A 25,336-nucleotide genomic window follows, 5' to 3' on the forward strand; every position below is an offset into this window, starting at 1 on the left:
CAGACTCATTCCCCATGGGGTCCACGATGCCTTTACTATGCTACTTTCCTCGTGGCTGCCACTCGGTACATACAATACCTCAAACACGAGACGCCATGTGGTCCAGCTGAGCCTAGTCAAAACTCTAGTCTGGCACTTCGGCGTCTAGACAATAAGGACAAGGAAAGCCTCATTGCGGATGCATGCTTCCTGGTGCGAAAATTCTACTATGTACGGAAGCATGTAAGCGAAAACGTGCCCAGAATGTATATTTACCAATGAGCGGAGCGTGGCCTACGGCTGCTTGCTTCCTGATGGACGCTATCAACCCCGCACTGAGGACAATTCCCGGGGTTGTAACGTGATGTTGTGCGGATGCTTGCAACCTCGACAAACTGTTGGTGTCAGTTCGCGGTTGCATTGAACGCGAACTGCCAGGCATTGATGCGCGAAGGAGGGTACCGGACAACATGGAGAAGAGGAAGAAGTCAGCAGCGCTTGCTCACTTCGCCACAAACATGTCTATAAAAGCGAAGCTGAGTCGCAAGCAGCACAAGAGCCTCGAACTCGAGTGTGACGAACAACAATACAGATACATCTAGCAGTCACAGCTCCTCACAAACTTCAATAGCACAATTGTTCTATTCCTCACAAACACGCAGCCAACATGCTTGATCTTAGAGGCCTCACTCCAGCACCAGTAACACCATTCTTGCCTAGTGGAGAGGTTGACTACGATGCTATTCAACGCCTTGGCTCCTGGCTTGGCTCTATCGATGGTGTAAAGGGTCTTGTCGTCCTTGGTCATGCTGGTGAAGGCACCTTTCTCACACCTGACGAGCAATGCGAGGTCATTCGAGCCTTCGTCAAATCCGTGGACAACAAAATCCCAATCATAGCTGGAATTACCTGCGAAGGTACAGAAGTCGCCGCCCTCGAAGCCAAACGTGCCAAAGAAGCAGGTGCTCAGGCTGGCCTTCTTTATCCATCTCATGGCTGGCTGCGCTTCGGCTATCAACCAGACGCACCTCAAGATCGTTATAGACGCGTCTACGAGGTCAGCAAGCTACCACTGATCTTGTTCCAATACCCAGACAACACAAAGGCCACGTACAGCTTGCAGACCATGCTCGACATCAGCGCCCTTCCAGGAGTATTCGCGATGAAGAACGGTGTACGTAACATGAGGCGATGGGACACTGAAATCCCTGTCATCCGAGCTCAACGCCCAGAATTACAGATCTTAACGTGTCACGATGAATATCTGATCCACACGGCTTTTGATATCGATGGCTTCCTAGTCGGCTACGGTAACATCGCGCCAGAATTGCTCGTCGAGCTTATCAAAGCTGGAAAGGCAAGAGATTTCACGCGAGCAAGAGCAGTTCACGATCAATTATTGCCGGTGACTAAGGCTGTGTATCATCGTGGCTCACACATGGAAGGTACAGTGGCGTTGAAGCATGCTCTTGTTGCACGAGGAATCTTGAAGGACGCGACTGTTCGCAGCCCACTGATGCCTTTGCCTGATGGTGCCGAGGAAGAAATTCATGCTGCGGTTCGAGCTGCTGAGCTGGGTGTTGTAGGAAACGTTGGTGCTGCTGCTGGCGCTCAAAAGCAGGGTGCGCCGCTGCCTAGTGCCATGCAGGCAAAGGCTACGAACGGAATCAATGGACATTGAACGACAGTATGATACGTTAGATATTGTATGGTTGTTTTGGATCAGCTTCGGGACGTAAATTAGTTTGATAGTGTGGGCATGCTTCAAAGGTCATTCGCAATACAGTTGATTCCTCTCCCTGTTTGTTGCAAGCGCTTTAAGAACGGACTTCGTCGGTTTGCTATGTGTGTAAGCAGGGACTCCTCTGCCGCATCCATGTTGTGAAAACTGTGAGTCTTGCTCGAGATATGGTGCGTTACAGAAAGAGGCTTTTAGACACCTCTCTTCAAGTCAACATCAGCGTGTGGCTCTCACCATGGGTCTCTCGTACTCAGCCATGCTCCAGCTGTCAAGGTTGCTGTCACCTCTATCTCATTTCTTGGTTTACGAGTCAAAACCTTCCTTCGCTAACTTCAGTCCATGGCTTGGCTAGACCAAGTATGCGTCCCAGACAACATCCGACTCACATCGTTGCAAGGCATGCGGTCGACCCCGAAACCTGCATCATCCTCTGCTGTTGTCGCTGAGAAGTCGTGGTCCTTATGGTGTCCAACGCAAACATAGATGGCGTTCATCTGAAGCTCGAATACTAAGAGGAACACGGGTAGAATGCCGGAGGAATATTGTGAGAGATGGAGTACATGCTTGCAAAAGCTGTAAGTATTCTTTGTTGCGGAAGTCACTGTAGCTTTGGAAAGCTCGCACGTCGATACCAGTCACTCCTCCTGACCCACATAGGACTTGGCTTCGACGTATACGCTCTGTAAGATCATGATCAGGGAAAGGAGACTTGATAGACTGCAGCCAAAATGATACCTGCACCATCACTTGCACTGTAGATTATAAGGTGTGTGAGCTCACCTGAGCAAGATTTGGCTCTTTTTGACTATCGCGTAATAGGAGATGACTTCTTGTACAAGCACTTTATGGCAGCACCAGCAATTCGCTTATCACAAGCAGATCGAATGCACTTTGCGCCAAACTGACGTCCTAAACGCATGTGCATGATGAGAAGAATCTTACTAAGCATGTACAGAAAGGTAGCCTACGGAGACATGTGACGTGCAACGAGATCAAACGCAACGTCCCGAGAAGTGGCCGCTATAAAAGCTGGAACTCGTTGAGCAGCATACCTTTCCTGCAATCGTCTCAGCAAAGGCTATCTGGGTGAGACAAAGTGAACCATCAACCAGGTAATGGAGCCTGTCGAAATTATGGCAACATAAGTAGATCAGAATCTTCCGTTTACGCCAGCACTATAGAGATATCGGCTGGTTCTCCGAGCTCAGCTCTATGGCAACAACTCTGAAGAAGATCTGGCCGTCAACAGGTATAAGTGAAGTGGAGAGATCGACTGGTGAGGGACTGTCGACTGGAATGAAAAGTAGATTAGAGCCCGGAGCGATTGTGCTCTTGGAATTTCGGGCACGTGACACCATATCCGGACCTGCAAAATGTAACAAAGCATATATTTCGGAGTCAAGCCTCTTTCTGTTGCCTGTAATCTTTCAGCTCTATTGACCACAACTTTAGGCAGTATACTATCACAATTCAATAGCGCGGGCTCGACACCATCTAGCAGCCTGACGATCTTCAGCACGTCGTCTTTGTTTTCCCTGCATCCTGGAGAAATGCAGCCCTTGTCGCAGCTTCATTTTCAATGAACAAGCTGGACGCATGGTCAAGTGTGAGGTCGCTACCCCAGTCCAGCTGACGACAACTCGATCATACAGTGGAAGGGCGCAATTCGACTTGCCGTGAGCAATATCGAGGCAGCTGACTGCAATGTTGCACATGCCATTCAAGACGCTGTCCAGGACCATCAAGGCTGTATGCTGAGTCGAGTCTCCCAATAGCAACAATACATAGCTTGTAGTTCAACAGTGTTTTGTCAATAGACAGCACATATCCTGTATCCATCGAGTTGTATGTTTTCTGCTTCAACACGCCTCCTGCTCCTCCTTTTTACCACGCCTTGACATGCCCATTAGCCCTTGAGCTAATGCTATCATTTGCCCAGTAACAACCGTTGTTGCCTTCTAGATCCCCAACAGCAAGACGAACAGGAATACGTGCACCTTCTTGAGGTGTCTTCGGCGGCTGGCCAACCTGATGGCCCATATCCGTATCGACCCAACCTGGACAGCAGCAATTTATTGCCAAACCAGAATTCTCGTTCGCCAAGATTCGCGTGAACGCATTGATGCATGCCTTGGAAACACTGTACGATCGTCGTGATGGATAGCCGAGCTGAGACTCCTTGCCGGACTGTACGACGTTCTCGTATTCTTGTGCAAGTGATTCCAGCTCGTCGAGACTCTTCATCGTGCGGAAGCGATGTTGGAGTTCTGATCCGAAAGGTCCAAGACTTGACCCCACAGAAGACAGATTGACAATGCGACCAGTATCCTTGCGCATAAGAGGCAGGAATGCACGACAGACAGCAAGTGTACCTCTGTAATTCGTGTCCATCGTTTTCTTAGCATTCTCGAAGGAAAATTGATCATCGAGGTTCACGCCAGCATTGTTGATGACGATGTCAATGGGGTTACCCGCTTGTTGGATGGTCTTGGCGAGTTGCGAGATGCTGTCGCTGCTGGTGATGTCGAGTTGTGGATAGTGAATCTTCTGACCTTCACTCGCGGAAAGGCCTAAGTCTTCACCACGGCGAGATCCTGCGTACAGCGTGGCGGATTTGAGACTTGAATCGGAGATTAGGAGCTCGCAGATGGCGCGGCCGATGCCACGGTTGGCGCCTGTGACGACTATGGTTTTTACGTTTGACATTTTGGATGGTTCAAGGTTCGATGAGGTAGAAGATGAAATTATGCCTAATCACGTTCTGGGGCTTGAAGTGAGACTGATGTTAAGACATGTAAGAAGGCGATCTCGTCGACCGTGAGACGGTTCATGAGGTTCAGAAAACAGATCTGTGCAGTCCATACCTCAATGGCTGACTTCGTACACTGATCTCGTTAGAGGACCGGACAGTCTTCACACAGCAATCGTGGCGACGAGGCGGACCTGTAGTAACAGAGTCGTAGTGTCATGAGCGTCACATTGTTGCGACATACAGCCGATCCGGGAAATTGTTGACGTCGTTCACACGTTTGGAAGAGTTTCGACCAACCATGTATGATTCGACATCGAGCGAATTGTCCCTGACAATGATTCTGCTGCCATTTCCAGAGCCTGTAGTTCTTTGGTAGTTACAGGCGAGAGACATTATGAGGTGGTGAATAGTGATGGCCGATGAACAAACTCGCGTGCTCGGATTCAGCTTAGCAAATGGGATCAGCCACTGCTTATCGCCTCAGGCAGCAAGATGGTTCGCATTCCGACAATATCTACTTAGGGTAGCTGCCTCAATTTTTAGGAACAAATCATCTCGCGCCATTGGCAGTACTCGGTAAAGTCGCATCCCTTATGTGCCTGAGGTATCAGTTCCCTACGGCATCCCCACGTCGAGAATGCCCAGAGATGGAGATACAAGTCAGGAGCTCAGAGCTATCGACTGTATGCTAGAAAACATGGAACGCTGAAAGCCTTACAGCAGTTCGTTCAGAAGTCTTCGTGCTAATTAGATAATCTGCATCACCGACTACAGCAACGTTGCAGATTGTCTTTAAATCATCTGAAAGACCTGGATAATTGAACACCATGAGCAAAAACACTTATATTGGGATTCTAGCATTTCTGGCTGTTCTCATTGCCAATCTCTGGCAGCCAGTAGCTCATCGTGCAACTGTGCTTGGCCTGACCAGATCACCTACCAAGATTGACAACATACATGGAGTAGGAACTCCCATCAAAATCCCGAATACAGTCCATTGCGAGGACGTGCATTATCATCGTGCATCTAACAAGCTCTACACAGCCTGTGAGGGCCCTGCATCCTCGAGGACTCTCTGGTTCCCTCCTTTAGCCCATTTCTCAGGACGAAACGATGTCGGCCAAGGAAAGATTGTCGTGGTTGATCCAGCTGTGAGTGGCACCAAATTTCAAAGTTTTCACGACTAAGTTTTTAGACATTCACATCTACGGAGCTCGTGCTCTCAGGCTTCAACGGACCACTAGTCACGCATGGCATAGACATCTTCTCTAACGAAGACGGTCGAACGGTCACGATATATGCTGTAAATCACTTGCCGAATCCAGAGTATAACGCAGCAGGGACCAAAGACGCTTCTCAACACAAAGCACGCTCGCAGATTGAGGTGTTTTCACACACCATTGGTTCAGACACGGCTGTTTGGGTTCGATCTGTGAGACATCCTCATATACGAACTCCCAACGACATCTATGCAACTGGTCCAACGTCTTTCTACGTTACTAACGACCATTACTATCGTGAAGGTCCACTACGTCTAGTCGAGGACTTGCTCGAGTACAGCACTGGTGCTTGGTCAGATGTTGTTCACATTGACTTCTCGAACCACAAGGCGGATGCTACACCTGCACTTACAGCCACGCACGGATTGACCAAATCCCACAACCCAAATGGCTTGGGCCACACGACCCAGGACAATGAACTGTTACTTGTGGATGCAGCTGGTGGTGAATTATACGTCATGAGCAGAAATACGGCTTCTGATGCCTCGAAAGAATTGACCTTGCGCTCACGTATTCAGCTCGACAGCTCGATCGACAATCCTTCTTACTACGACGACCAGTATGCAACCCCTGGGAGGAATGCCAGCGGTTATGTCCTTGCAGGATTGCTCCTTGCCCACCAACTTGGGGAAGCTGTCACCACGAACGACAGTGCAATACCGACGGTTGTATGGTATGTTCGAACGACTAGTGAAGGCAAACAAGAGAAATCTGTGATATTTCAAGACGATGGAAAGCTGCTACGAAGTGCGAGCGCGGCTGTACTGGTTGGTATTGATCCTGCTGGGAACGATGGCAAGAAGCAAGCTTGGCTTTTTGCCACTGGCTTTGTGTCAGAAGCCATGATCGCCGCGAGGATAGAATTGTCTACATGACAGTGACATGACAGTCTTTGGCTAGGCTGAGGCACGTGTACTATTGGGCCTAGAACCCTGGTGGAGGCCTTCAAAAATTATCCAGCTCCGTGGGGTGCTTTTGGTTACCGAGGCAAATCCAAGTTTCAGGCTGTAAGCACTCGAGATTAGCGAGGGGAATAACACCAGCTCTGGATCTGATGGTCATTCCCGGTGAGACCCTGCCTAGGAAGACAGTCTTGGTTGTCACCGAGTGGGGCGCTCCCCATATCGAGGTATGGATATGAGACTGGTCCATTTCTCAAAACCCGTATACGGTAATGCTTTCTGATTTAAAGTTGTGACCTACATCCTTGTCGGGAAGTAGTTTCCACTATAGCACGCACGAACTATAGATCGCTGAAGCCAGCGATTTCAGTCTCGAAAAACTCTTCGTCTACCCAAGTAGATGCTGGTCGCGGCCACGATCAACTCTGCAGCTGTGTTCTACGTCGCCAGCGCTGCTAATGTACAAGCACTCTCGCAGCATTGGCAGGTGCCATTTGTTGATCGTCCATTGATGCTGTATGTGCTAGTTCACCGAGAGCCAAGCGAACCTTCTTCGAGACCGTACAATCACACAAGATCAAGAGTCTGTGAAATGAGGGTCAAACCTCAAGTACATGACGACTCTACTGATTGAGAAGCTTTCCACCCCCGGACACTCCTGATCGAGACAGCGACCGAGCTTTAGCTTGATTATTGTGCGTCTGTGGATGAAGACGATTGAGCTAAGCACAACTTTGGCGTCTGAAGTGGGCACGCCACATGGCTGGACCACGCTTTCGTCTTGTTCCTCCACGAACTTTACCCCATGTCTGTGGGTTAGTGGCATATCTTAGTGGTCCTTGCTCAGCGCCCCTCACGCTAGTTGAGATTCGGTCCCTTCGTCTTGTTTGCAGGAGGTTGATGATATTGATGCAGCGCTGTACAGTAACCTAGAATAAAGATTCGGCCTGGTATCTCATGACATCGGGCCATCGAACAGTCAGCCTTCTGCGCGAATCCAATATCGTTTGGCAAGATTGATATGCCAGCGAGCCGCACGAAGCAGCTTGAAGCTTTCCGAGGAAGCTTTTCGAGGAAGCTTTTGTGCCGAGGTTCAGCTGTGATCCACTCACGGCGTGCTGGCTGAATCTGGCAAGGAGGGATTGATTGTCCACATTATCCGGACGGTGAAGAAGCACCACATACAGAGCCTCGCTTCCCTTCTGCTATATCTCCTCCGCTGGGACTGTACGTGTCCAAGGTCTTTTCTTCTCGTTCATCCCTGTCTCGATTGCCAGTGTTGCCATCTCCTAAAGTTACCATGGACACCTCATCGACTTCAGCAGAACGCAAGGTAGACGACCTCAGTCACGTCGAGCAGGTCCATACCAATGAGAAGGTTCCAGGTCATCCCAATTACTACGAAAAGGATGGCTTGAGGACTTACGGCGATGGCGAAGATCACGATGTCGAGCCTCCTGTACGTGAACCAAGCTCGCTCGAGCCCCCACCTCCGTCGGCTGTGCTGACTCAGTTTTAGATGACCGTGAACCGAGCGCTGAGTTTGGTCGCCATGGCATTTTTGTGGACTGGCTCGCAAGTGCCAGTTTACATCCTCGGTGCCGTCCCACCATATATATATGCAGATATCGGTGGTGTTGATCGCTGGGTCTGGTTCGTCCTAGCATACCTACTGGCACTAGCCGCTATTTGTCCATTCGTTGGTTCAGTTTCCGACTTGATTGGCCGACGCTGGGTATCCTTGATAGGTTCAGGACTGCTCGTTATCGCCATGATTGTCTGTGGTGTTGCCAAGAGCATGGGCGTGTTTATAGGTCAGTCGCTTTAATTACGACCTGATGTAGCCCAGCAAAGCTAACATCCTTTAAGCTGGCATGACGCTGTCTGGCATTGGCGCTGGAATCTGCGAACTTACAGCTCTGGCTGCGACTTCGGAGCTTGCGCCCACACGAAAGCGTGGTCAATACGTGGCGGTCCTTGTCTTTACCATCATCCCATTCTGTCCCTCGGTACTCTGGGCTCAACTCATCGCCTATCATGCTGGCTGGCGATACTGTGCACTTCTTTGCGGTGTTTGGGCGGCTATTGGATTTATCGGCGTCGCAGTTTTCTATTTCCCACCAGCTCGACCTAACTCACGTGGTCTGTCCCGCAGAGAGGTCATCTCCGAAATCGACTTTGTGGGTGGTGGCTTGAGCATCACTGGCATGATCCTGTTTCTGGCTGGCCTGCAATGGGGTGGTTACCAATATCCATGGACCTCCGCGCATGTCCTGGCTCCGCTTTTCATCGGTGCTATCCTCCTCTTTGTTCTCTTCCCAATCTGGGAGATCAAGTTCGCCAAGTTTCCTATGTTTCCATCACGTATGAAGAAGGAGGCGAGGATTTTGACTCTCACTCTGCTTATTACAGCTATATCGGGCGCTAATTTCTTCTCTGTCGTAAGTTTCACCACATCAGACTAGTCCGCATCTGCTAACAAGTTCTAGATCATGTAAGTCTTGCCACGTTCAACATATAGGATTTCAACAACCAGTATACGTTTACTAATGAAAATTTCAGGTTCTGGCCTACTCAAGCATTCAATGTGTACGGACACGACCCCATAGGAGTTGGTATTCGTGGTATTCCGATCGGTTTCAGTATTTTGGTAGGGGCCTGCATCGTTCTTTGGCTCTTGTCTGCTCTCCGAGGCTACAACCGAGAACTTCTGGTTGCCTCTTCTGTGATAATGACGGCTGGTTGTGGTGCCCTTGCTTTCGCGGACCGTGACAACTTGAATCAGGTGTGGGTGATTCTTGTAGTGGCTGGCTTGGGCATCGGTGGGATTGTGGTCCCCGCGTCCATCATTACCACGATCATTTGTCCCGACGACATCATCGCCACGGTGACAGCACTGACGTTATCGATCCGTGTGATTGGCGGGTGTATAGGTTATACGACTTATTACAACGTCTTCGCCAACAAGTTTGTCCCGAACGCGACAAAATACATTGGTGGGACTATGGCTCTACGATTGGGCATTACAAACACTACGCATATCACCCACGCGATCGAGTACACAGCTGCCAGCTTGTTACCTTTACTCAACACCATTCCTGGTATTGCTGGGAACGAGACAGCCTATGCAATGGTTGTTCAAGCCGGTCAGGTCGCGTATGCTGAAAGCTACAAGTACGTGTACTATGTCAGTATCGCGTTTGGTGTGATCAGTATCATAGCCAGTGCATTTCTCGGCAACATCAACAAATATATGGATGACCACGTTGCAGTCATCATCCATTAGAGTGGATACGCGAATTTTGCTGTCACTGCGACACTATCAAGAGAGGTTACGAAAGCAGTCAGAGTCTGCAGCCACTGACTCAACTCAAGAGATGATCCACAGACGATCACCACTGCTCTACATGTCGGCTCACTGCGAACCTTTATGTGGAAAGGATAAATAGCAAAGACGTCCAAACAGACATTTCTACATTCAAGGCTTTCGCTGAATAGTCCAATTCTTCTACTCTCCTGCACATTCATTCTTACTTGCCACTCTACTGTTGTCTAGCTAACAAATACTGTCACACGTCTTATGAAGAAGCAAGATACTCCATCATCAAGACCTCTGCTATCAGCTTCATTGCGAAGCCTTCGCATGTTCAGCCTTGACATCCGCAGCTGTGCACGATGATACAGCAGCTCAATCCTGAGCCTACCAACCAACCATAGGCAAATCACTGAACACATAGCCAAGGGGGACACTCGCATCACTTGTGGAGATTACGCCATCTACTGGCTAGGACTAGAGGTCGTCTGATCACACAAGGCTACCTAAGACTTTTTTCTACCTGCTGATGATAACGTCATCGTGTCGCCCGTCTCCTCTTCCGCGTCTTCTACCATCACTTTCACTTCTTCAGCTACAGAAATGTCGTGTCATCAAACCTGTATCGTGGTACTCAGCTCTTCTGTTTCTGGTCACACATCACGTCTCCAATTTGGGTTCTCTTTGCGAGTGTCGCCTCTTCTTCATGGTCAGGGCCCAACTCCATACCATACTTGCCCAATTTATGTTCCAGTTGACCTTGCTCCCCAACGAGGTGGTCAGTTAACCGAGTTGTTCAGGTAAGGAAGAGCTCACAGTGAGATTTAGGGTCAAGTCTTTCGTCCAGAGCCAAAGTTGGCGATGGAACTGGGTACGATCTGTTCGATCAATGGCTAGTAAGTCTCAGTGCTGCTCAATTAGCTTATTCATGCGACGCAGCTCCTATAGCACTGATGGATGAGATGATTAGCAGTAATAAACCGGCGATGCTAGCTTTGGTTCAGGAGATCAGCGACTCGAACAATTGTGATTTTCATAGTTTTCTCGGGAAACCGATTGATGAGCAACATCCATGCCCTGGAGCCTCACCTCTCTTCCACTCACAATGTCCGTCCTTCCCGAGCTCCTCGGTCACCGTTCCCACACTACAGCACCACCATTGGCTGGGGGCTCTGAAGCTGCTGGATCCACCTCTCTACCCTAACTTAAACACCACCAGCACAAACGCAATTCCCACCGGTACCATCCCAATCCGCACTTATCATTGCACACCCATCCGCAAACATTGTATTCTGATCCCCATCCAAACCAGGCACATAGCAAGCGATACTAGCTTCTCCGGGGTGCGCACCCGTCGAACACATGCATCTACTACCATTGCAATCATCGACGGTCAGGTTAGTAGTGGCACCTTTGGCGATCAACGGGAAGATGCCGACCTCGGGGTTTTTGCGCTTGGGGTCACATCTGGCGTAGCTGCAGGCGTCGAATGCGCAGCCACGGGCAGCGAGGTGAGCTTCACGGGCCTCGACATCAGATGGAGAGAGTTCGATGGCTGTTGCAGTGAAGGCGGCCAGAAGAGGGAGGATGCTAAGGAAGGTAGTGAGTTGCATGGTTGTGGATTGAGGTCTGTTTTAGATTCAGGTGTATGCCGTGATAAAGGCAAAAGTGGTAGTCTCGACTCGATGGCAAGATTTTCGAAGAGAACTGAACAAATGGCTAATTCACAAGTTTTCAGAACACGAAGTTGAGTGAAATATGAATACCCAGGCACTTTGATCCTGTTCCATTCGTTGTCCATCTCGACACAAGCGACATCATCGCATCTGGCTGTGAATAGCAGGCACTCAGACTCTCGTACGACCCGACCTGTATCTATGCTAGGGCGCAAGTGCTGGCCGCAAAGTCAGTACAATGCGGTGCCATTGTTACTGAGAATTTGACTGTGAAAGTGTCTTCCAACTCTTTCGCTGTTTCTGAACCTGAATAGGCCACGCAACAAAGAAATTTGTCGCGCCTTGGGCCTGCACACCTTCAAGCTATATACTCAGGAAGAAAACCAAGCTGCTTTCGTCTCGAATTCATTGATTGGACGTGTGGGGTGATTCGAGATCGTGTTATTGACCAAGTCTCGAATAAGTGGAGATTCACCCGTCCTTCCATGTGTGCACGACAGGCATCGCACGAACGATAGCAGCCAGTACCACGCCCATGGATTGGAAACCCTCCCACTGAACAAGTTGAGGCTAGTTGCGATAAATTGCGGTCGCGGTGGTGAAGACGTAAGATGTGCTGACTTGGACAGGGTTATCGAAGGTTAAAGGAGATTTCCGTGGGCTTTCGGAGGTTCTGGCAGGTCTTCGCAGTGACCTCCCAAAACCCGCACACGTGCCGCAGAAGCTTCAGGCGCTAACCAAGAACAACCCAAGGGAAAGTCAAGCGAACCTGGTCTCGTACTTTGTCCTGTTCAAGTCCTACTACAAATATCGGGCGTGGCGCACACGTATGAACTCCGCCACTGGGTGCGAGCCGGCAGTAAAGCCGGAGGTTAAAAAGAGTCGTTGTTAAGACGACTCTGCAAGGCTAAGACCTGCTGCGGATGAAATGGCTGAGGGAGTGCGAAGCGATATGTGTTGAGCGCCATAACTGGATGGGTGGAAACCACTGATCCCTTCAGCATCTATGGTATGTATATTTGATCGTAAGCATCTATTCTCGTAAACAATCTAATGGGTATAAAACCAGATTCTGCCTCCTGTGTTCCATGTCTATTCGCATTTGCATCCGAAAACAGCCAACCCACAAACATTAAATCCTGCTATATCAGCCACGACCATGAAGCGAAAGTGTTGCACAACGATGTACTGTTGTGCAACAGTGTCGTTTGGGGGTGGGCGTACCAGCTGACCAGCTTCTTAGATTCGATTCTTTCTCTTACTATTTCCCATCTCGTACCATAACTGCAAAAAGACACCCACAACACCTCGCTGGTAAACATAAAAGACAGCTTCCAAAACAAAAAGGAATATGCCATAACTCGTCGGTTGAATTCGCAGCGTATCGAGGCCAATCGATATCGCGGTATGCGTCGACCGCTCTGCATCTAGATTTGTATCAGGGGTCCAGTGTATCCATTCAAGCGTGGACTATTGAGTTGGGTCTCAAACTAGGTGTCATCAATGAGTACCGTCGTATTGCCGTCTCAATGATCGGTCTTCGTTCGGCCAGAGGGACAACGGGCAATAGATGGCGACAATGCCGAGCGTTGCACCCGTCGCAGATTGCGGCGGAGTCCGAGACTCTGGCGTTAATCATGCATGAGTGGTTCGTTGACTGGAGACTACGATCAGTGGATTCGCCGTTAGCTTGTTGAGTGCGGAGCTACGTCAACTTTCGTATTCTCAAGAAAGAGATCAGCACTCAAGCGAGCTTTCGCATATCGAGATGGTCGGTTGTTTTGTCTTGAATACTTTGACTTTGTCGAGTTGAACATCGAGCTGAAAGCAGAGGTTGTCGCTGCCTGGATTTGCGGATGAGCGACGTGTAAATCGGCGTAGATTCATGTTGAGGATTTGACGCCATATCTGGTAGGCGTGCCGACACTAACCGGTGGACGAATCAGGTTTGGCCTGGCCAGGCCATGGCCATATCCTTGTTTGATTGTGCACTACTTCGTAGTCGAAAGTCTGGTCGAGACACGCAGCGGATCCTCTTGTTCGTGAAGATACGGGCGAAGTGATTTGCCCAAGCTGTTGAGAACGATGGCCAGATACCGTTCAGAAGGTACTCCAGGCCCAGTCTTTGGGTACACTGTTGGCCATTGAAGCATGTTGCTGCTGTTGCTGCCCGCCTTTTGTTGCAATGGCCGATGACTGCATGCGACGGTGACCTGATGCTTGTGGCAGTGTAGGCACGGATTTGTAGCTCTTCGAATCCTCGCTCCCACTGCCGTTGCTGTCCTTGCGGACCATGCTGCGAGCTGTGTCCCATCGCTGATACTGTCTGTGACAGGTCCCACAAGCTCGCGATTCATAGCCATCTGGGTGAAATTGAGCCTCTTGATCAAGGAATATGATTTGGTTGGAGTGGGAAGAGCAAAAGATATGTCCGCAGTGTCGGCAATGGTGTCTCCGTACAAACAGGTTGAAATTACTTCGACATTGTGGTGAATCACAGCTCGTAGACGCGTCATCTGGTTTCCAATGATCTTGCTTTGGTGGCCCGGTCACTTCGCCCAGTTCTTCATCGTCTGCATGCATCTGTGACAAATATACGTCCAAGTCTGATTGCTGTAATTGCGCCTTGTTCTGTTCTTCCAAATCCTCGAGCAAACCCCTAGTACTCTTCGGTGGTGTCATAGGTGCTAAGACCGGGAAGTGTTCAGTCGGTCTGAGCACTGCTGGAACGTAGAGTGGTGATTTCAGAGGTCTGAGCTGTTTCGCAGGGTTTGGATTATAGTGCTGCTGGTGTAGCATATCGCCAACTCTAGGTGATGCAGGCGAGCCAGAACTTGCAGGAGATGGCTGACCATGATTGTTGTGGAAATGCAGCTGGTTGCTATGTTGTGGGATCGCATACGTATGCGACGTTGTTGTTGCCATGCTTGGGTAGGATGAATCATACGACGAAACAGTAGAGGCCGCCAAAAGGTGCTGACGGCAAAGAGATCGAGGTACTGGCTATGTCTGTGCCACTCGTATTGGAAAGGACGGCTAGTAACGGTAGTACTAACGACCGAACAAGTGTTCAGGCTGAGCAGGCCAACAGTAAACCGTAATAAGCCGCAATTCGTCGAACAAGATGTTTGTGTCACGATCGTCTCCGGATCTTGCTATTCGGCACCGTTGTATCGGGTTGTTCTAGAAACCGATTGCGTCTTTGGTATTTCAGCTAATAAAGGATGCAGAACGTTGTGAAACGTGGGGAAAGAAACGAGTATACGGGGAAGATGGTCATGAAGTGGTGGGTGAGGAAGGTGCACATGCGACAGCTCAAAGATAAGAGCGACAGCAAGAAGACTGATGCTTATAGCGCAGTTTTGCTGTAGCGAACAAGCATCTTCATTCGACCCGCTCACAGCGACTTCGAGAGACTGTGCCGGAGAAACTCTCACCGACCGTTCGACCAATGGCAAGCGCAATGATCTCGTCAGTGGCAGTTGAGCATGCGACCTTTGGGGGAGCAGCGTGAAAGGTGGAAGAGCATGTGCGGCGATCGAGCGCTTTGAGCAGGAACCGACAAGCATACTGATAAGGAAAGAAGCGTTGTGGTTGGTCGGTCAGTCATTCTTGACTGAATAACGGCGGCGAATGAGGGGCAAAATTAATCTCAAAATTGCCGATGCAAGATCCAAGAGTCGAGCACTTATTCAGGCTTGGAGCCTTTAACCGGCATTGCCTGACTTGGCCTGTGCTGCTAACGACTCGAGCAATAGTCTGTCGCTGATTCGTCGACCCGACGCCTATCAGCCCGGGCCTTTGTTACTTCTTGATGACGGGCGAGACAAGTGAGCAGCTGATTTTGGTGGCACAATATATATACTCATGAATCGTCGCTGTCGATGGCCCTGAATGCCAGTGACCCTTTACTGTCTCAACCGTATCAAACGAAAGCAGACACCTCCAGTCCTATTAGGCCGTCGTCAGGCAGCTTGATCATTGTCCATAAGAAGTTACTCAAGTGGATTGCCACGAGCAAAATGAGATCTAGTCCATCCACTCAGTATGGAGCCGGTCAAGAGCCCTGAAGGGCCACTGGGTACTACTCGTGTGGAGTGTTGTTGCGAAATCTGCTGAAGTTGCACAATGACCACTGCTCGATAAGTGTAGACTCAATACAGTCGTACAACTGCAGTGACTGTTCAACAAAGACTTCGATGTGTCTGACTTCCTTGCGTGGATTCCCTGGCATTTTACGCCTTATGAGCTGGGACTGCATCATAAACTGGTGATTTACTTTACTGTCGCAATTTGGGCTCTCTAGATGGATGTTTCAGTATTTGAGAACATTGCGTCTCACTTTTTGGTGGTTGCGGCATACAAAATCCGCACGCGAATTGATTCCTCGTCCGACGTGCAATACGAAGCAGACAAACCCAATCCAAAACAAGCAACCGCTGAAGAACAAGGTGCCCATGCACGGATGAAACACAAGATCTGAATCCTTGACAGCTATGATCGTAGATCTCGTGCTACGACGATTTCAGTCGTGCTACCATCCCGGGGCATCAGGAGTCTGTGGTAGATCAATGGGTTTCTATACAGTTTGACAGGCTTCATTCGTAATAGTTCATGCTGTGCAACATCCCCATCACTATATTGCGCAGGAGCAAACGTGAGAAAATTGCCAAGCTAGGATGACTGACAGAGCTTCAGCTCTTCCGGACTAGTGACTGCCTAGAGAACTATCCGTTCGGGCCCGTATGCAGCTTCCCGTTCGAGTGTTGCGCAAGCTGGCGGCGCCTGGAGCTCTTTTAGACGAATTATTGCCAGCGCTTCCTCTCCTCCCCTCAATCTTGCTCGACCTGAGCAGCCCACCATTATTGCCACGACCCACTGCACTGGGTCACAAATGTCCTTGGGCGCCTATCACTGGTCCCAGGAGCTCGGTACTGTGAATGTATGGGGCCCAATATATTACTCGAGTAGGATCTCGTTCATCGCATTGTGTTTTGAGTTTATGGTCTGGCTATAATGAAAGCACCAGCAGCCCAACAGTGAAGATCTTGCTACTTCTGGTCAGCGAGTTCACAACGCACGAGTAGTCATATCCACGAAACTTTAGAAGGTCTTGGATACTTCCTCTCATTGCGACATGTCGAGGTCGAGAACACGACGCGCAGAACCACTTCGAGACGTTCGACAATTTTGGTTAGAAAGAGGCTTCCGCCCTGACGTCGCCACCATCAAATCTGATCCCGACGATGATCCGAAAGGTGAGGCCGCATACCAAAGAGCGTTCTATGAGGCAGAACAACTCGAGCCGCCAAGACTTCCCAATCCATCGTCCTTCCCAAATTCACCATCTGCACGAGAATATCTCCAGCAAAGGAGTAGAGACACTCTACAAAGCGGGCAGAAACGATCTGGTGATCCAGTAGCTGAACTCTTGCGCGTTACGCGAAAAGCGCGCGATCCCGATAGAAGTCCTAGCGTTCTAAGCAAGACGAGCACGTCGCCCGCAAGTAACTACAGTGCAAGCGCTGTGCCTTACACTTCGACACTTCTTTCGACACCACGGATGGCCGAGGACCTTAAGCCTAACTTCACTTCATCTCAGCACCTACAACCAGGCGGATATAGACCAACAGCGATAGAGCCATTCGGTGCACCAAGTGGTCCTGCCAACCCGTTTCAGCGGCCACGATGACGCATTGTTACAATGAAGTCAGGTTGTCGAGGACAAACTGTCCCGCCTCCGTCGTGTGCCAGCATATCTAGTCATTTGGTAGGAAACGAGGTTTTAACATAGGGCGACAGAAATAGTATTTGATCAAATTAGCGGGCATAACGGAGTCACGAAGATGGGAGCATATAGCATGGCATATAGCATCAGCCAAGGGAGTTTAGGGATCTTTGCAGCACGGGTCTCACGCCAGTACGCTGCTCGATTAACGCCGTCATCGGTTCAAACAATTCTCTTTCTCTTCCTTGTCCTTGCTCATCGTCACTCCCCGGCACTTCCTTGCCCTTCTTATGCCATTCAAACAGCTCCTCCCATCTCATCCACTGCCACCCGTAACACTTCTCCGGCTCCAACAACGTCGGCTGACTGCCCTCAACCTTCGGTCGACTCACCACGAAAATCGTGACATAGTGCTTCGAACCATCTATCCAAGGACTATTCGTTGCTGTGAGGAACTGTACATCCTCAATCTCCATGCCTATTTCCTCCATTGCTTCCCGCCGGGCACAGTCTTCGAAACTTTCGTGGAGCTCGAGGTGGCCTCCGGGAAGAGCCCATGTGCCGTTGCCGTGAGAACCTTTGCGCCTGCCGAATATGAACTCATTGTGTGAATTGAGAACGAAGACGCCTACGCCGATGCGAGGCACTCCAATCTCGTTCGTAAACTTGGCTTCTCGAAGTCGTTGTTGAGGTTGGTCAGGTGTTATTTGCTCTGCGTCTTGTTCCATGTGGAGTAGTGTCATGTTTATTCAGCCCGGATTTTGCTTGCACGAGCTATCACGTTTCGAGGGTTCTGCATGCACTCTCCTTCCCACCCAAAATTTGCTTGGTTGCTGGAGTATTCAATGGCCGAACTGATCTCGTCAATGCAGGATCTGGCGAAGTATCTCAATCACAGAGTATATCAACTGGAAATCTTCTCACATCATGAAGAGCCTAGAAGAAAATCGTGATAAGATTCCTATTGGCTGTTTAGGCACAAGTGGATCGTTCCTTCTCAAAACCTCACATCCTACCACGTCCTCACCGACTTGGAAACAAGCAATGATCAGCTTCGATGCAGCAGTACACCTACTAACAAAATCACAACTACCACGGTTGATGCAAACAGCACATAAAATTACTCCATGTCGGGACTGGCGCAGCGCTGTCGACTCGCATTGCAGATGCAGATCGTGGAGCAAGCACAAACGTTGACTGCCGAATCACACGTTATACCGGACCTTGGAACAGCATATCGTGGTACAGAGATACTTCGGGCGTCTCAGAGAGAGGATTGTGCAACAATCTGACCACGCTGTCTACCTGAATTAGTCGAAGTTAGTATGGAGTTGCTACAGGACAAGGCGAATTAGCAGAGTACTGAATGGCTGAAGAGGGCTAGTGATCGTTGCCCTGCGAAGACATCAACATAGATGGACGTGCATACTCTTGAAATCCGGCTTTTTGACGTTGAAGGTATTACTCAAGCAACGAAAGGTAGTCGTCCTTTGTTGCAATGGAAACATATCTCCATGTTCGAGTCATCTGATCGACAAAATTGCCGTACGTCTGCTCATAATCCATGGTTGTGTCAGCAAGTGATTACTACAGGAGTATGAGGATAACAGCTCGAGCAGATGCAGATCCTGTCGTGTGCTCTCATGCCCGAAAGAGCCGCTGACCAGTAAGCCTATAGTGGCTGTGCGCCCCGCTTAGCGCCTAGAGACTGCGATCTGCAGGAACGGCCGAGGTGTGCCACAGCCTCCAAATTTCAAGTTCTCAGGCAGCATCATTTCTTGCTTGGAACCACTTCTCATCTCTTCGTTCCTTGGACGTGTTGGCTTATGCCTTCCAACCTCTACCAGATCAACGATCGAATGATGTATATGTGTACATAATGAAGTTTTCTATCACTCGCAGCCTATTCCTTTGTCTGTTCTTTGTCACTGCGTCTTTTTCAACACCCACATCTGTTTCTCAGCTTTACGAGCAGAGTCTGCGCACTCAAGATCCTGTACCAATACCTTCGAGACCCTCATTCTTAACCAAGCTATGCGCTGAAATAATTGAGAAGATATGGCCACATTATAAGAAGGCGTCATCCCGGGCTTCGAAGCCTCAGTCTGCCTCTCCCAGCAAAGTGTTGAGCAAGTACGGCGATGATGTAGTCCTGCGCTTCAGGCTCAGGACTCAAAATGAAGCTTCCGCATTTGCAGAAGCCGTGGAGGGTCTGTATCTGGATTTATGGGAGGCTTCGGACGATTGGGCAGACGTCAGAATATCGCAGAAGGTGCTGCCCTCCTTCTTAACTCTCCTGCCTGCTTCTATGCAACAGTCGCATACGCCGGTCATCACTCAGCTTTCGCAGGCTGTGTATCATACGTTTCCTACAGCTCAGGCGACCGATAGCTGGCGACATCGAACGAGCCTCGACAGGCCGCATGACCTATTCTTCGAGAATTATCAGCCTCTATCCGTCCTCTACCCTTGGCTGCGGCAGCTAGCATCCATGTTTCCAGACACAACGGAGCTATCGTCGATAGGGACTACATATGAAGGTCGAGATATTCCAGCTTTGAGGATTGGCATACCGCTCCCGGACGATGATCCTCATAAGGACGATCCAAGACATACCGTCGTCATTGTCGCAGGAGGACACGCAAGAGAGTGGATTTCAGTATCAACCGCGGCTTTTCTTCTACGAAGTCTACTGCACAACTACGACCACAAGCAGAAGGACACAGTCTACAAGCTGTTGACACATTACGACTTCGTCTTCATGCCAGTCCTCAACCCCGACGGCTATGAATATACCTGGACCACTGATCGGCTATGGCGCAAGAACAGACAAGAAACAGCTCTGCCATTCTGTAGAGGTATTGACTTTGATCGAGCTTTTCCTTTCGGCTGGAATGGTGACAATCAAACTGACAATCCATGCTCAGAGGCTTATGCTGGCGAGCATCCACTGCAAGCTGTAGAAGCTCAACGTTTGTACGATTGGGCGAAGAACGAAAGTAGCAGCAGAAAATTCACCGCTTTCATCGACCTGCACAGTTACTCGCAGGAGATCCTCTACCCATATAGCTATACCTGCTATCGAAGACCGAGCAATTTGGAGGACCTAGAAGAACTTGCAGTGGGTCTCGCAAAGGCTTTTAGAACCACCAACGGTCATCATTATGGCGTCGAAAGTGCCTGTGAAGGCTCGATGCTTAATACTGCGACTTCGACTAAAGATACAGGCATGGTACGCACGAGGATAGTAGAGTCGGGTGGTAGTGCTCTCGACTTCTTCTACCATGACCTGCAGGTCAAGTATGCGTTTCAGGTCAAACTGAGAGATACAGGCAGTTATGGCTTCTTGCTGCCTAAGGAAAACATTTTACCGACTGGAGTCGAGACTTTTAGCGCCTTATTGGGTCTTGGCAAATGGTTGCTCGGAAATAGGGGCATTGAGGGCTACGCTAATCTGTCTGATGATGAGATTTGGGGCAAGGAGGAGGTCACTATCAATGGGTTTGACGTTATACAAGAGACAAATGACGACGCTGACGAAGACGAAGGAGGGTCTTGGTTCAGGCGAAAGAGATAGGATGTCTCACGTCAAACATACTGGCGTTTCTTCTACTTTGACGAACAACGTTCGCACCGAACCGACGTGATTTGTACAGGTAGGACAAAGACGATGCCAAAGTTCGATCCAGAGCGCTATTTCTTTCTTGGTGCCACGATCAGTGGACGCCAGCCTTTGCTTCTTCGCAAACGCAGGCTGTGGCTGCTGTATATCCGTAACTGCCACTGGAGGAACATACCATTTTCTTCCCCCTCACAGCACTTCCACTCTGTAAACACATTCGTCATGGAAACACTCCGGCCACATGAGCAACTAGCTATAAGCTACTTGTTGTTTACCCAACTCGCGCGCACAATTGTCCTCGCACAAACAATTTCAGAAAGATTTGCGACTTGTCTAAACACTTTCCTGAACACAATTGCTATCAACTTCTTTTATATATTCCTACCAGGTCAGACTCAAGTTGGACTCTTGCAAGATTGTCTACTCCGTCACCTATTACTCGAATATACCTGGAAGCTTAGTCTGAAAATGCCTTCATCGTCTTCGAGATCCTCAAGTGGTGAGTTGATAAGACCAGCAACAAATGGAACACCCCTCAACGAAGGCCAATAACTAACACTTGGGTCAGACTCCTCTCCAGACTATAAAGCTCCTGCCAACAACGGTAATGACGATAATGGTGCTCGTCCATCTTCAGGTCCGAAGCTCAATCCAGGCGATATCTACCACTCATGGTTTGCCGAGCTGGGTCTTCCTCCTATCCGTCCATACGAAGGCGTTCATGGCCTTGACTACTTCAACAAGTTCATAGCCAGACAGCCACCGCCTCCTGCTCCAAATTATCCTCTTTCCGACCCTGCGCTACAGCCTCGTTGTGCTTCTGTTCCCGCTGTCGCTCTGCGATCCAACCTCCGAGCTCAGCGAAGACAGCACGAGCAGGAGCAGAGTCTCGCCACTGCAGTACGATTGTCGCGAGAACGGGCTGTTGCTACTGTTGAGAGGGCAGAAAAGGTCGCGGACAGGAAGAAGAAGGAGCAGGAGAAAGCACATCAGGACGAGAAAAGTAAGGCTAATGAGGAAGAGCGAAAGGCGAAGGAGAGAGAGGATAGGAAGCGGAAGCGCGAGTTTTCTGTCGCTGCCCCTGCTGCCGCTAGTGAAGCCGATAGTCAAGATTCAAGTACTGGTAAGTGATGTTGAAGACTTGGTCGACTTCAGTGTGTGCCTGTTACTAACGTCCTGGGAACAGAGGAGCAACCAAGCAAGAAGGCAAGACGATCTAACAAGCGATCCCAAGCCGCTAGCGTGGGCGTCAGTGTGCATGTCAGCCCCTCGCCAGCTCCACCTCCTCTTAACAGGCAGAACCCCTACCTCAATCGTCCAGTGTCAGAGCCTCGGCGTACCACTCTTCGAGGTCCACGAAGACAGATCAGAGACGACTCACCCGTGGAGAGTCAGCAACAGCAGTCTGTTCAGCTTCCTGCTATTGCAAGGGACAATGCGTCTGAGGAGGTAGTCAATTCACATCGACCTAGAGGAATTGTGAGACTGAAGGTGCAGACTTCAGAAGCTGCAAAATTTGATATAAAGATAGATACCAAGCCTTTAACAACAGAAGAACGAAAGCAACTGAGAAGAAAGCGAAACGAAGAAATAAAGCAGTCGCTGAAGCGCCAGGTTCTCAAGAAGGGACCATCGAAGAAAAAGTACGATTCTCTGCTTCTGGATGCTGATGGAGACAAGGCAAATAGCAGTGAGAGTGAGGGCGAGGGTCATGACCAAGAGGAGTAATTCTTCCGGTAGTTCATGAATACAGTCATACGTCTTTCATCTTCTAAACCGCAAGCAGGCGAGCCATAAGATGGGACTCAAGCCGCCCATACAGTATCGCATCCTTTCCTCATTCCATAATGTTTCTTCTCTGTCTTCCTCAAGTCTGTCCGTATGTTCACGACATCGATGCTGTATCTCTGTCGCTTCACAAAACACACTTATCAAGTAGATATGAGAGGTTCACGAAAGCATGTCGTTGTGCAGGCTCTCTTCACCACTGTATTGATGCGTAGGCCGACGGACCTGGAGCTTCTGCCATGTCACTTCATCGTCCTATCCTTTCTCGTCAGATCGGCCATCTCGAACATAATAGGTTCAAGTCTCAACAGATTTGTGGTGGCCTGAAGCACGCTGGACATTCTTGATATGATTCAAAGCACTTCCAGCTCTCAACCACTGGATCTGGCCAGCATGGAAGCTGTGATTTAGGTGTGTTTCCCAAGACGATCCATCTCTTCTCCTTACATGCATAGTGACCTGCTTCCCAGGCTTCATCTCGCCTGGCTGTACTCCCTGCAAAGAGATTCGATCACCCTCTACTATTCTGTCGTAATCAGCAGGATCATCGAACGTCAGCGGCAGCATTCCTTGCTTTTTTAGGTTCGTCTCGTGTATACGAGCAAAGCCTCGTGCGATAATGACAATGCCTCCGAGGAATCTTGGTTCGAGTGCTGCATGTTCTCGTGACGAGCCTTCGCCGTAGTTGTGGTCTCCGATGATGCACCATTTGACGCCTCTCTTTTTGAGGTCTTGTGCTACTAATGGTACTGAATCAACTTTTCTTGTTTCGGGGTCAATGGCATGGCCAATGCAACGAGTATCAGTCGGTGGGATAAAAGCATTAGAGGCGACAGTGAGCATATTATTGCTGATATTTTCCAAGTGTCCACGATACTTGTACCACGGACCTGCTGGAGATATGTGATCTGTCGTGCACTTCCCTTTGACCTTGATCAAAATGGGCATATCATGGACATTCTCATCTTGCCATGGTGCGAACGGTCGAATGAGCTGCAGTCGGTCTGATCCTGGGTCGATCTGAACTTGTACTGATCTATTATCAAGAGTAGGCGCCTGATATCTCAGCTCACCAGGCAGGAATGCTGGTGGTAGCTCACTGGACTCCGGTGGTTCGAATCTGAAGCTCTCCGTCAATCCTGCAGAGGGAGACGTCGAAACTGATACAGCGTCTGTAGCAGGATTGAAACACAGATCTCCTGAATATGCAAAAACCGTGGCAAGTTCTGGGGATGTGACAAAAGAATGCGTAGCGGAATTACTGTCGTGTCGCCCAGCAAAGTTCCTGTTGTAGCTCGATATCACTGAGTTTCTCTCTCCCTTCGGCACATCCGTCCTGTCCCATTGACCTACGCATGGTCCACAGGAACTGCTCAGTACTGTTGCACCAGCATCTCTCAGATCGTCAAAGATACCATCAGCTTCAGCTGTTGCTCGAATTTGTTCACTTCCAGGCGATACCAAGAACGGCACTTTAACCTTTGCGATACCTGCCGCTTTTGCTTGTTTGATCAAGTGCTGCACCTTCTTGAGATCTTCGTATGAGCTGTTAGTGCAACTGCCTACCATGCTAGAACTGAGCTGAGCAGGCCAATTGTTCTTTGCGACTGCATCACTAAGTCGCGATAGAGGATGTGCCAAATCAGGCGTGAAAGGCCCATTTATGTGTGGTTCCAATACGTCGAGGTCGATTTCAATGACTTCATCATAGTATACGTCACTACCATGATCAGCTGTCAATAACGGTGTGCTGTATGTATTGGCAGCTTCTGCAATGTCAGCTCGTTTTGTAGACGCCAAATATCGTCCCATTGCTTCAGTGTAAGGAAATATGCATGAGGTAGAACCAATTTCAGCAGACATGTTGCATACTGTTGCCATCGCCGTTGCGCCCATCGATTCCACACCAGGTCCGAAGAATTCAATAATCTTGCCCTTGCCACCAGAGACTTTCAAGATTCCAGCAAGCTTGCAGATAATGTCCTTTGAAGATGTCCATCTCGAGTTGCGGAGACTGCCAGTCAATCTTACACCTGTTATCTTAGGACACATCAACTCCCAGCTGATACCCGCCATCGCGTCAACTGCATCAGCGCCGCCAACACCTATGCCCAGCATTCCCATACCACCAGCATTTGGAGTGTGAGAATCCGTGCCGATGATGAGCCCGCCAGGCACTGCGTAATTTTCGAAGATGATGATGTGAATGATACCTGATCCTGCCTTCCAGTAGCCAATACCGTATTTCTTCGACGCACTGCTTAGAAAGTCGTACACTTCGTGGTGTTCAATTAGTGCATTCTGCAGATCTAGCTCGGCGCCAAATTTGCTGACAATAAGATGATCACTATGGACTGTGGTCGGAATGGCTACCTTTTCTAGTCCAGCGCTGATGAACTGCAGAAGTGCCATGGTTGCCGTGGCATCGTGGCATGCGACTCGATCCGGACGCAATTGCAGTATTGTCTTTCCTCTTTGCACACTACTAACATCGAATTGCTCGTCGACATGGCTGTACAGGATCTTCTCGGAAAGAGTCAATGGTCGTCGCAATC

The 25,336-nt window shown here is 49.5% G+C and overlaps 8 protein-coding genes across 8 annotated transcripts; 5 read left to right on the top strand and 3 right to left on the bottom strand.

The window, feature by feature from the left end:
- Window positions 1-646: 646 nt before the first annotated feature.
- On the top strand, window positions 647-1,660 carry LTR64_008370 (uncharacterized protein; the record flags this gene model as incomplete). Its single annotated transcript, XM_064902685.1, has 1 exon — window positions 647-1,660. The coding sequence occupies one exon, from the start codon at window positions 647-649 to the stop codon at window positions 1,658-1,660; it is 1,014 nt and encodes a 337-aa protein (XP_064750824.1).
- A 1,944-nt stretch (window positions 1,661-3,604) lies between these two features.
- LTR64_008371 (uncharacterized protein) lies at window positions 3,605-4,426 on the bottom strand (the record flags this gene model as incomplete). Its single annotated transcript, XM_064902686.1, has 1 exon — window positions 3,605-4,426. The coding sequence occupies one exon, from the start codon at window positions 4,424-4,426 to the stop codon at window positions 3,605-3,607; it is 822 nt and encodes a 273-aa protein (XP_064750825.1).
- Window positions 4,427-5,299: 873 nt separating this feature from the next.
- LTR64_008372 (uncharacterized protein) lies at window positions 5,300-6,627 on the top strand (the record flags this gene model as incomplete). Its single annotated transcript, XM_064902687.1, has 2 exons — window positions 5,300-5,623; window positions 5,668-6,627. 2 exons carry the CDS (start codon window positions 5,300-5,302, stop codon window positions 6,625-6,627), a joined length of 1,284 nt encoding a protein of 427 aa, XP_064750826.1.
- A 1,327-nt stretch (window positions 6,628-7,954) lies between these two features.
- On the top strand, window positions 7,955-9,940 carry LTR64_008373 (uncharacterized protein; the record flags this gene model as incomplete). The annotated part of the gene is made up of 4 exons (XM_064902688.1): window positions 7,955-8,113; window positions 8,174-8,468; window positions 8,524-9,095; window positions 9,176-9,940. 4 exons carry the CDS (start codon window positions 7,955-7,957, stop codon window positions 9,938-9,940), a joined length of 1,791 nt encoding a protein of 596 aa, XP_064750827.1.
- A 7,577-nt stretch (window positions 9,941-17,517) lies between these two features.
- LTR64_008375 (uncharacterized protein) lies at window positions 17,518-18,114 on the bottom strand (the record flags this gene model as incomplete). Its single annotated transcript, XM_064902689.1, has 1 exon — window positions 17,518-18,114. One exon carries the CDS (start codon window positions 18,112-18,114, stop codon window positions 17,518-17,520), a length of 597 nt encoding a protein of 198 aa, XP_064750828.1.
- Window positions 18,115-19,014: 900 nt separating this feature from the next.
- On the top strand, window positions 19,015-20,948 carry ECM14 (putative metallocarboxypeptidase ecm14; the record flags this gene model as incomplete). Its single annotated transcript, XM_064902690.1, has 2 exons — window positions 19,015-19,037; window positions 19,274-20,948. 2 exons carry the CDS (start codon window positions 19,015-19,017, stop codon window positions 20,946-20,948), a joined length of 1,698 nt encoding a protein of 565 aa, XP_064750829.1.
- A 513-nt stretch (window positions 20,949-21,461) lies between these two features.
- Window positions 21,462-22,721, top strand: LTR64_008377 (uncharacterized protein; the record flags this gene model as incomplete). The annotated part of the gene is made up of 3 exons (XM_064902691.1): window positions 21,462-21,492; window positions 21,574-22,116; window positions 22,180-22,721. 3 exons carry the CDS (start codon window positions 21,462-21,464, stop codon window positions 22,719-22,721), a joined length of 1,116 nt encoding a protein of 371 aa, XP_064750830.1.
- Window positions 22,722-23,078: 357 nt separating this feature from the next.
- LTR64_008378 (uncharacterized protein) lies at window positions 23,079-25,193 on the bottom strand (the record flags this gene model as incomplete). Its single annotated transcript, XM_064902692.1, has 1 exon — window positions 23,079-25,193. The coding sequence occupies one exon, from the start codon at window positions 25,191-25,193 to the stop codon at window positions 23,079-23,081; it is 2,115 nt and encodes a 704-aa protein (XP_064750831.1).
- Window positions 25,194-25,336: the final 143 nt, after the last annotated feature.

This window comes from Lithohypha guttulata (genome assembly GCF_036872675.1).
Source record: "Lithohypha guttulata strain CCFEE 5908 chromosome Unknown scaffold_9, whole genome shotgun sequence".
NCBI lineage: Eukaryota > Fungi > Ascomycota > Eurotiomycetes > Chaetothyriales > Trichomeriaceae > Lithohypha > Lithohypha guttulata.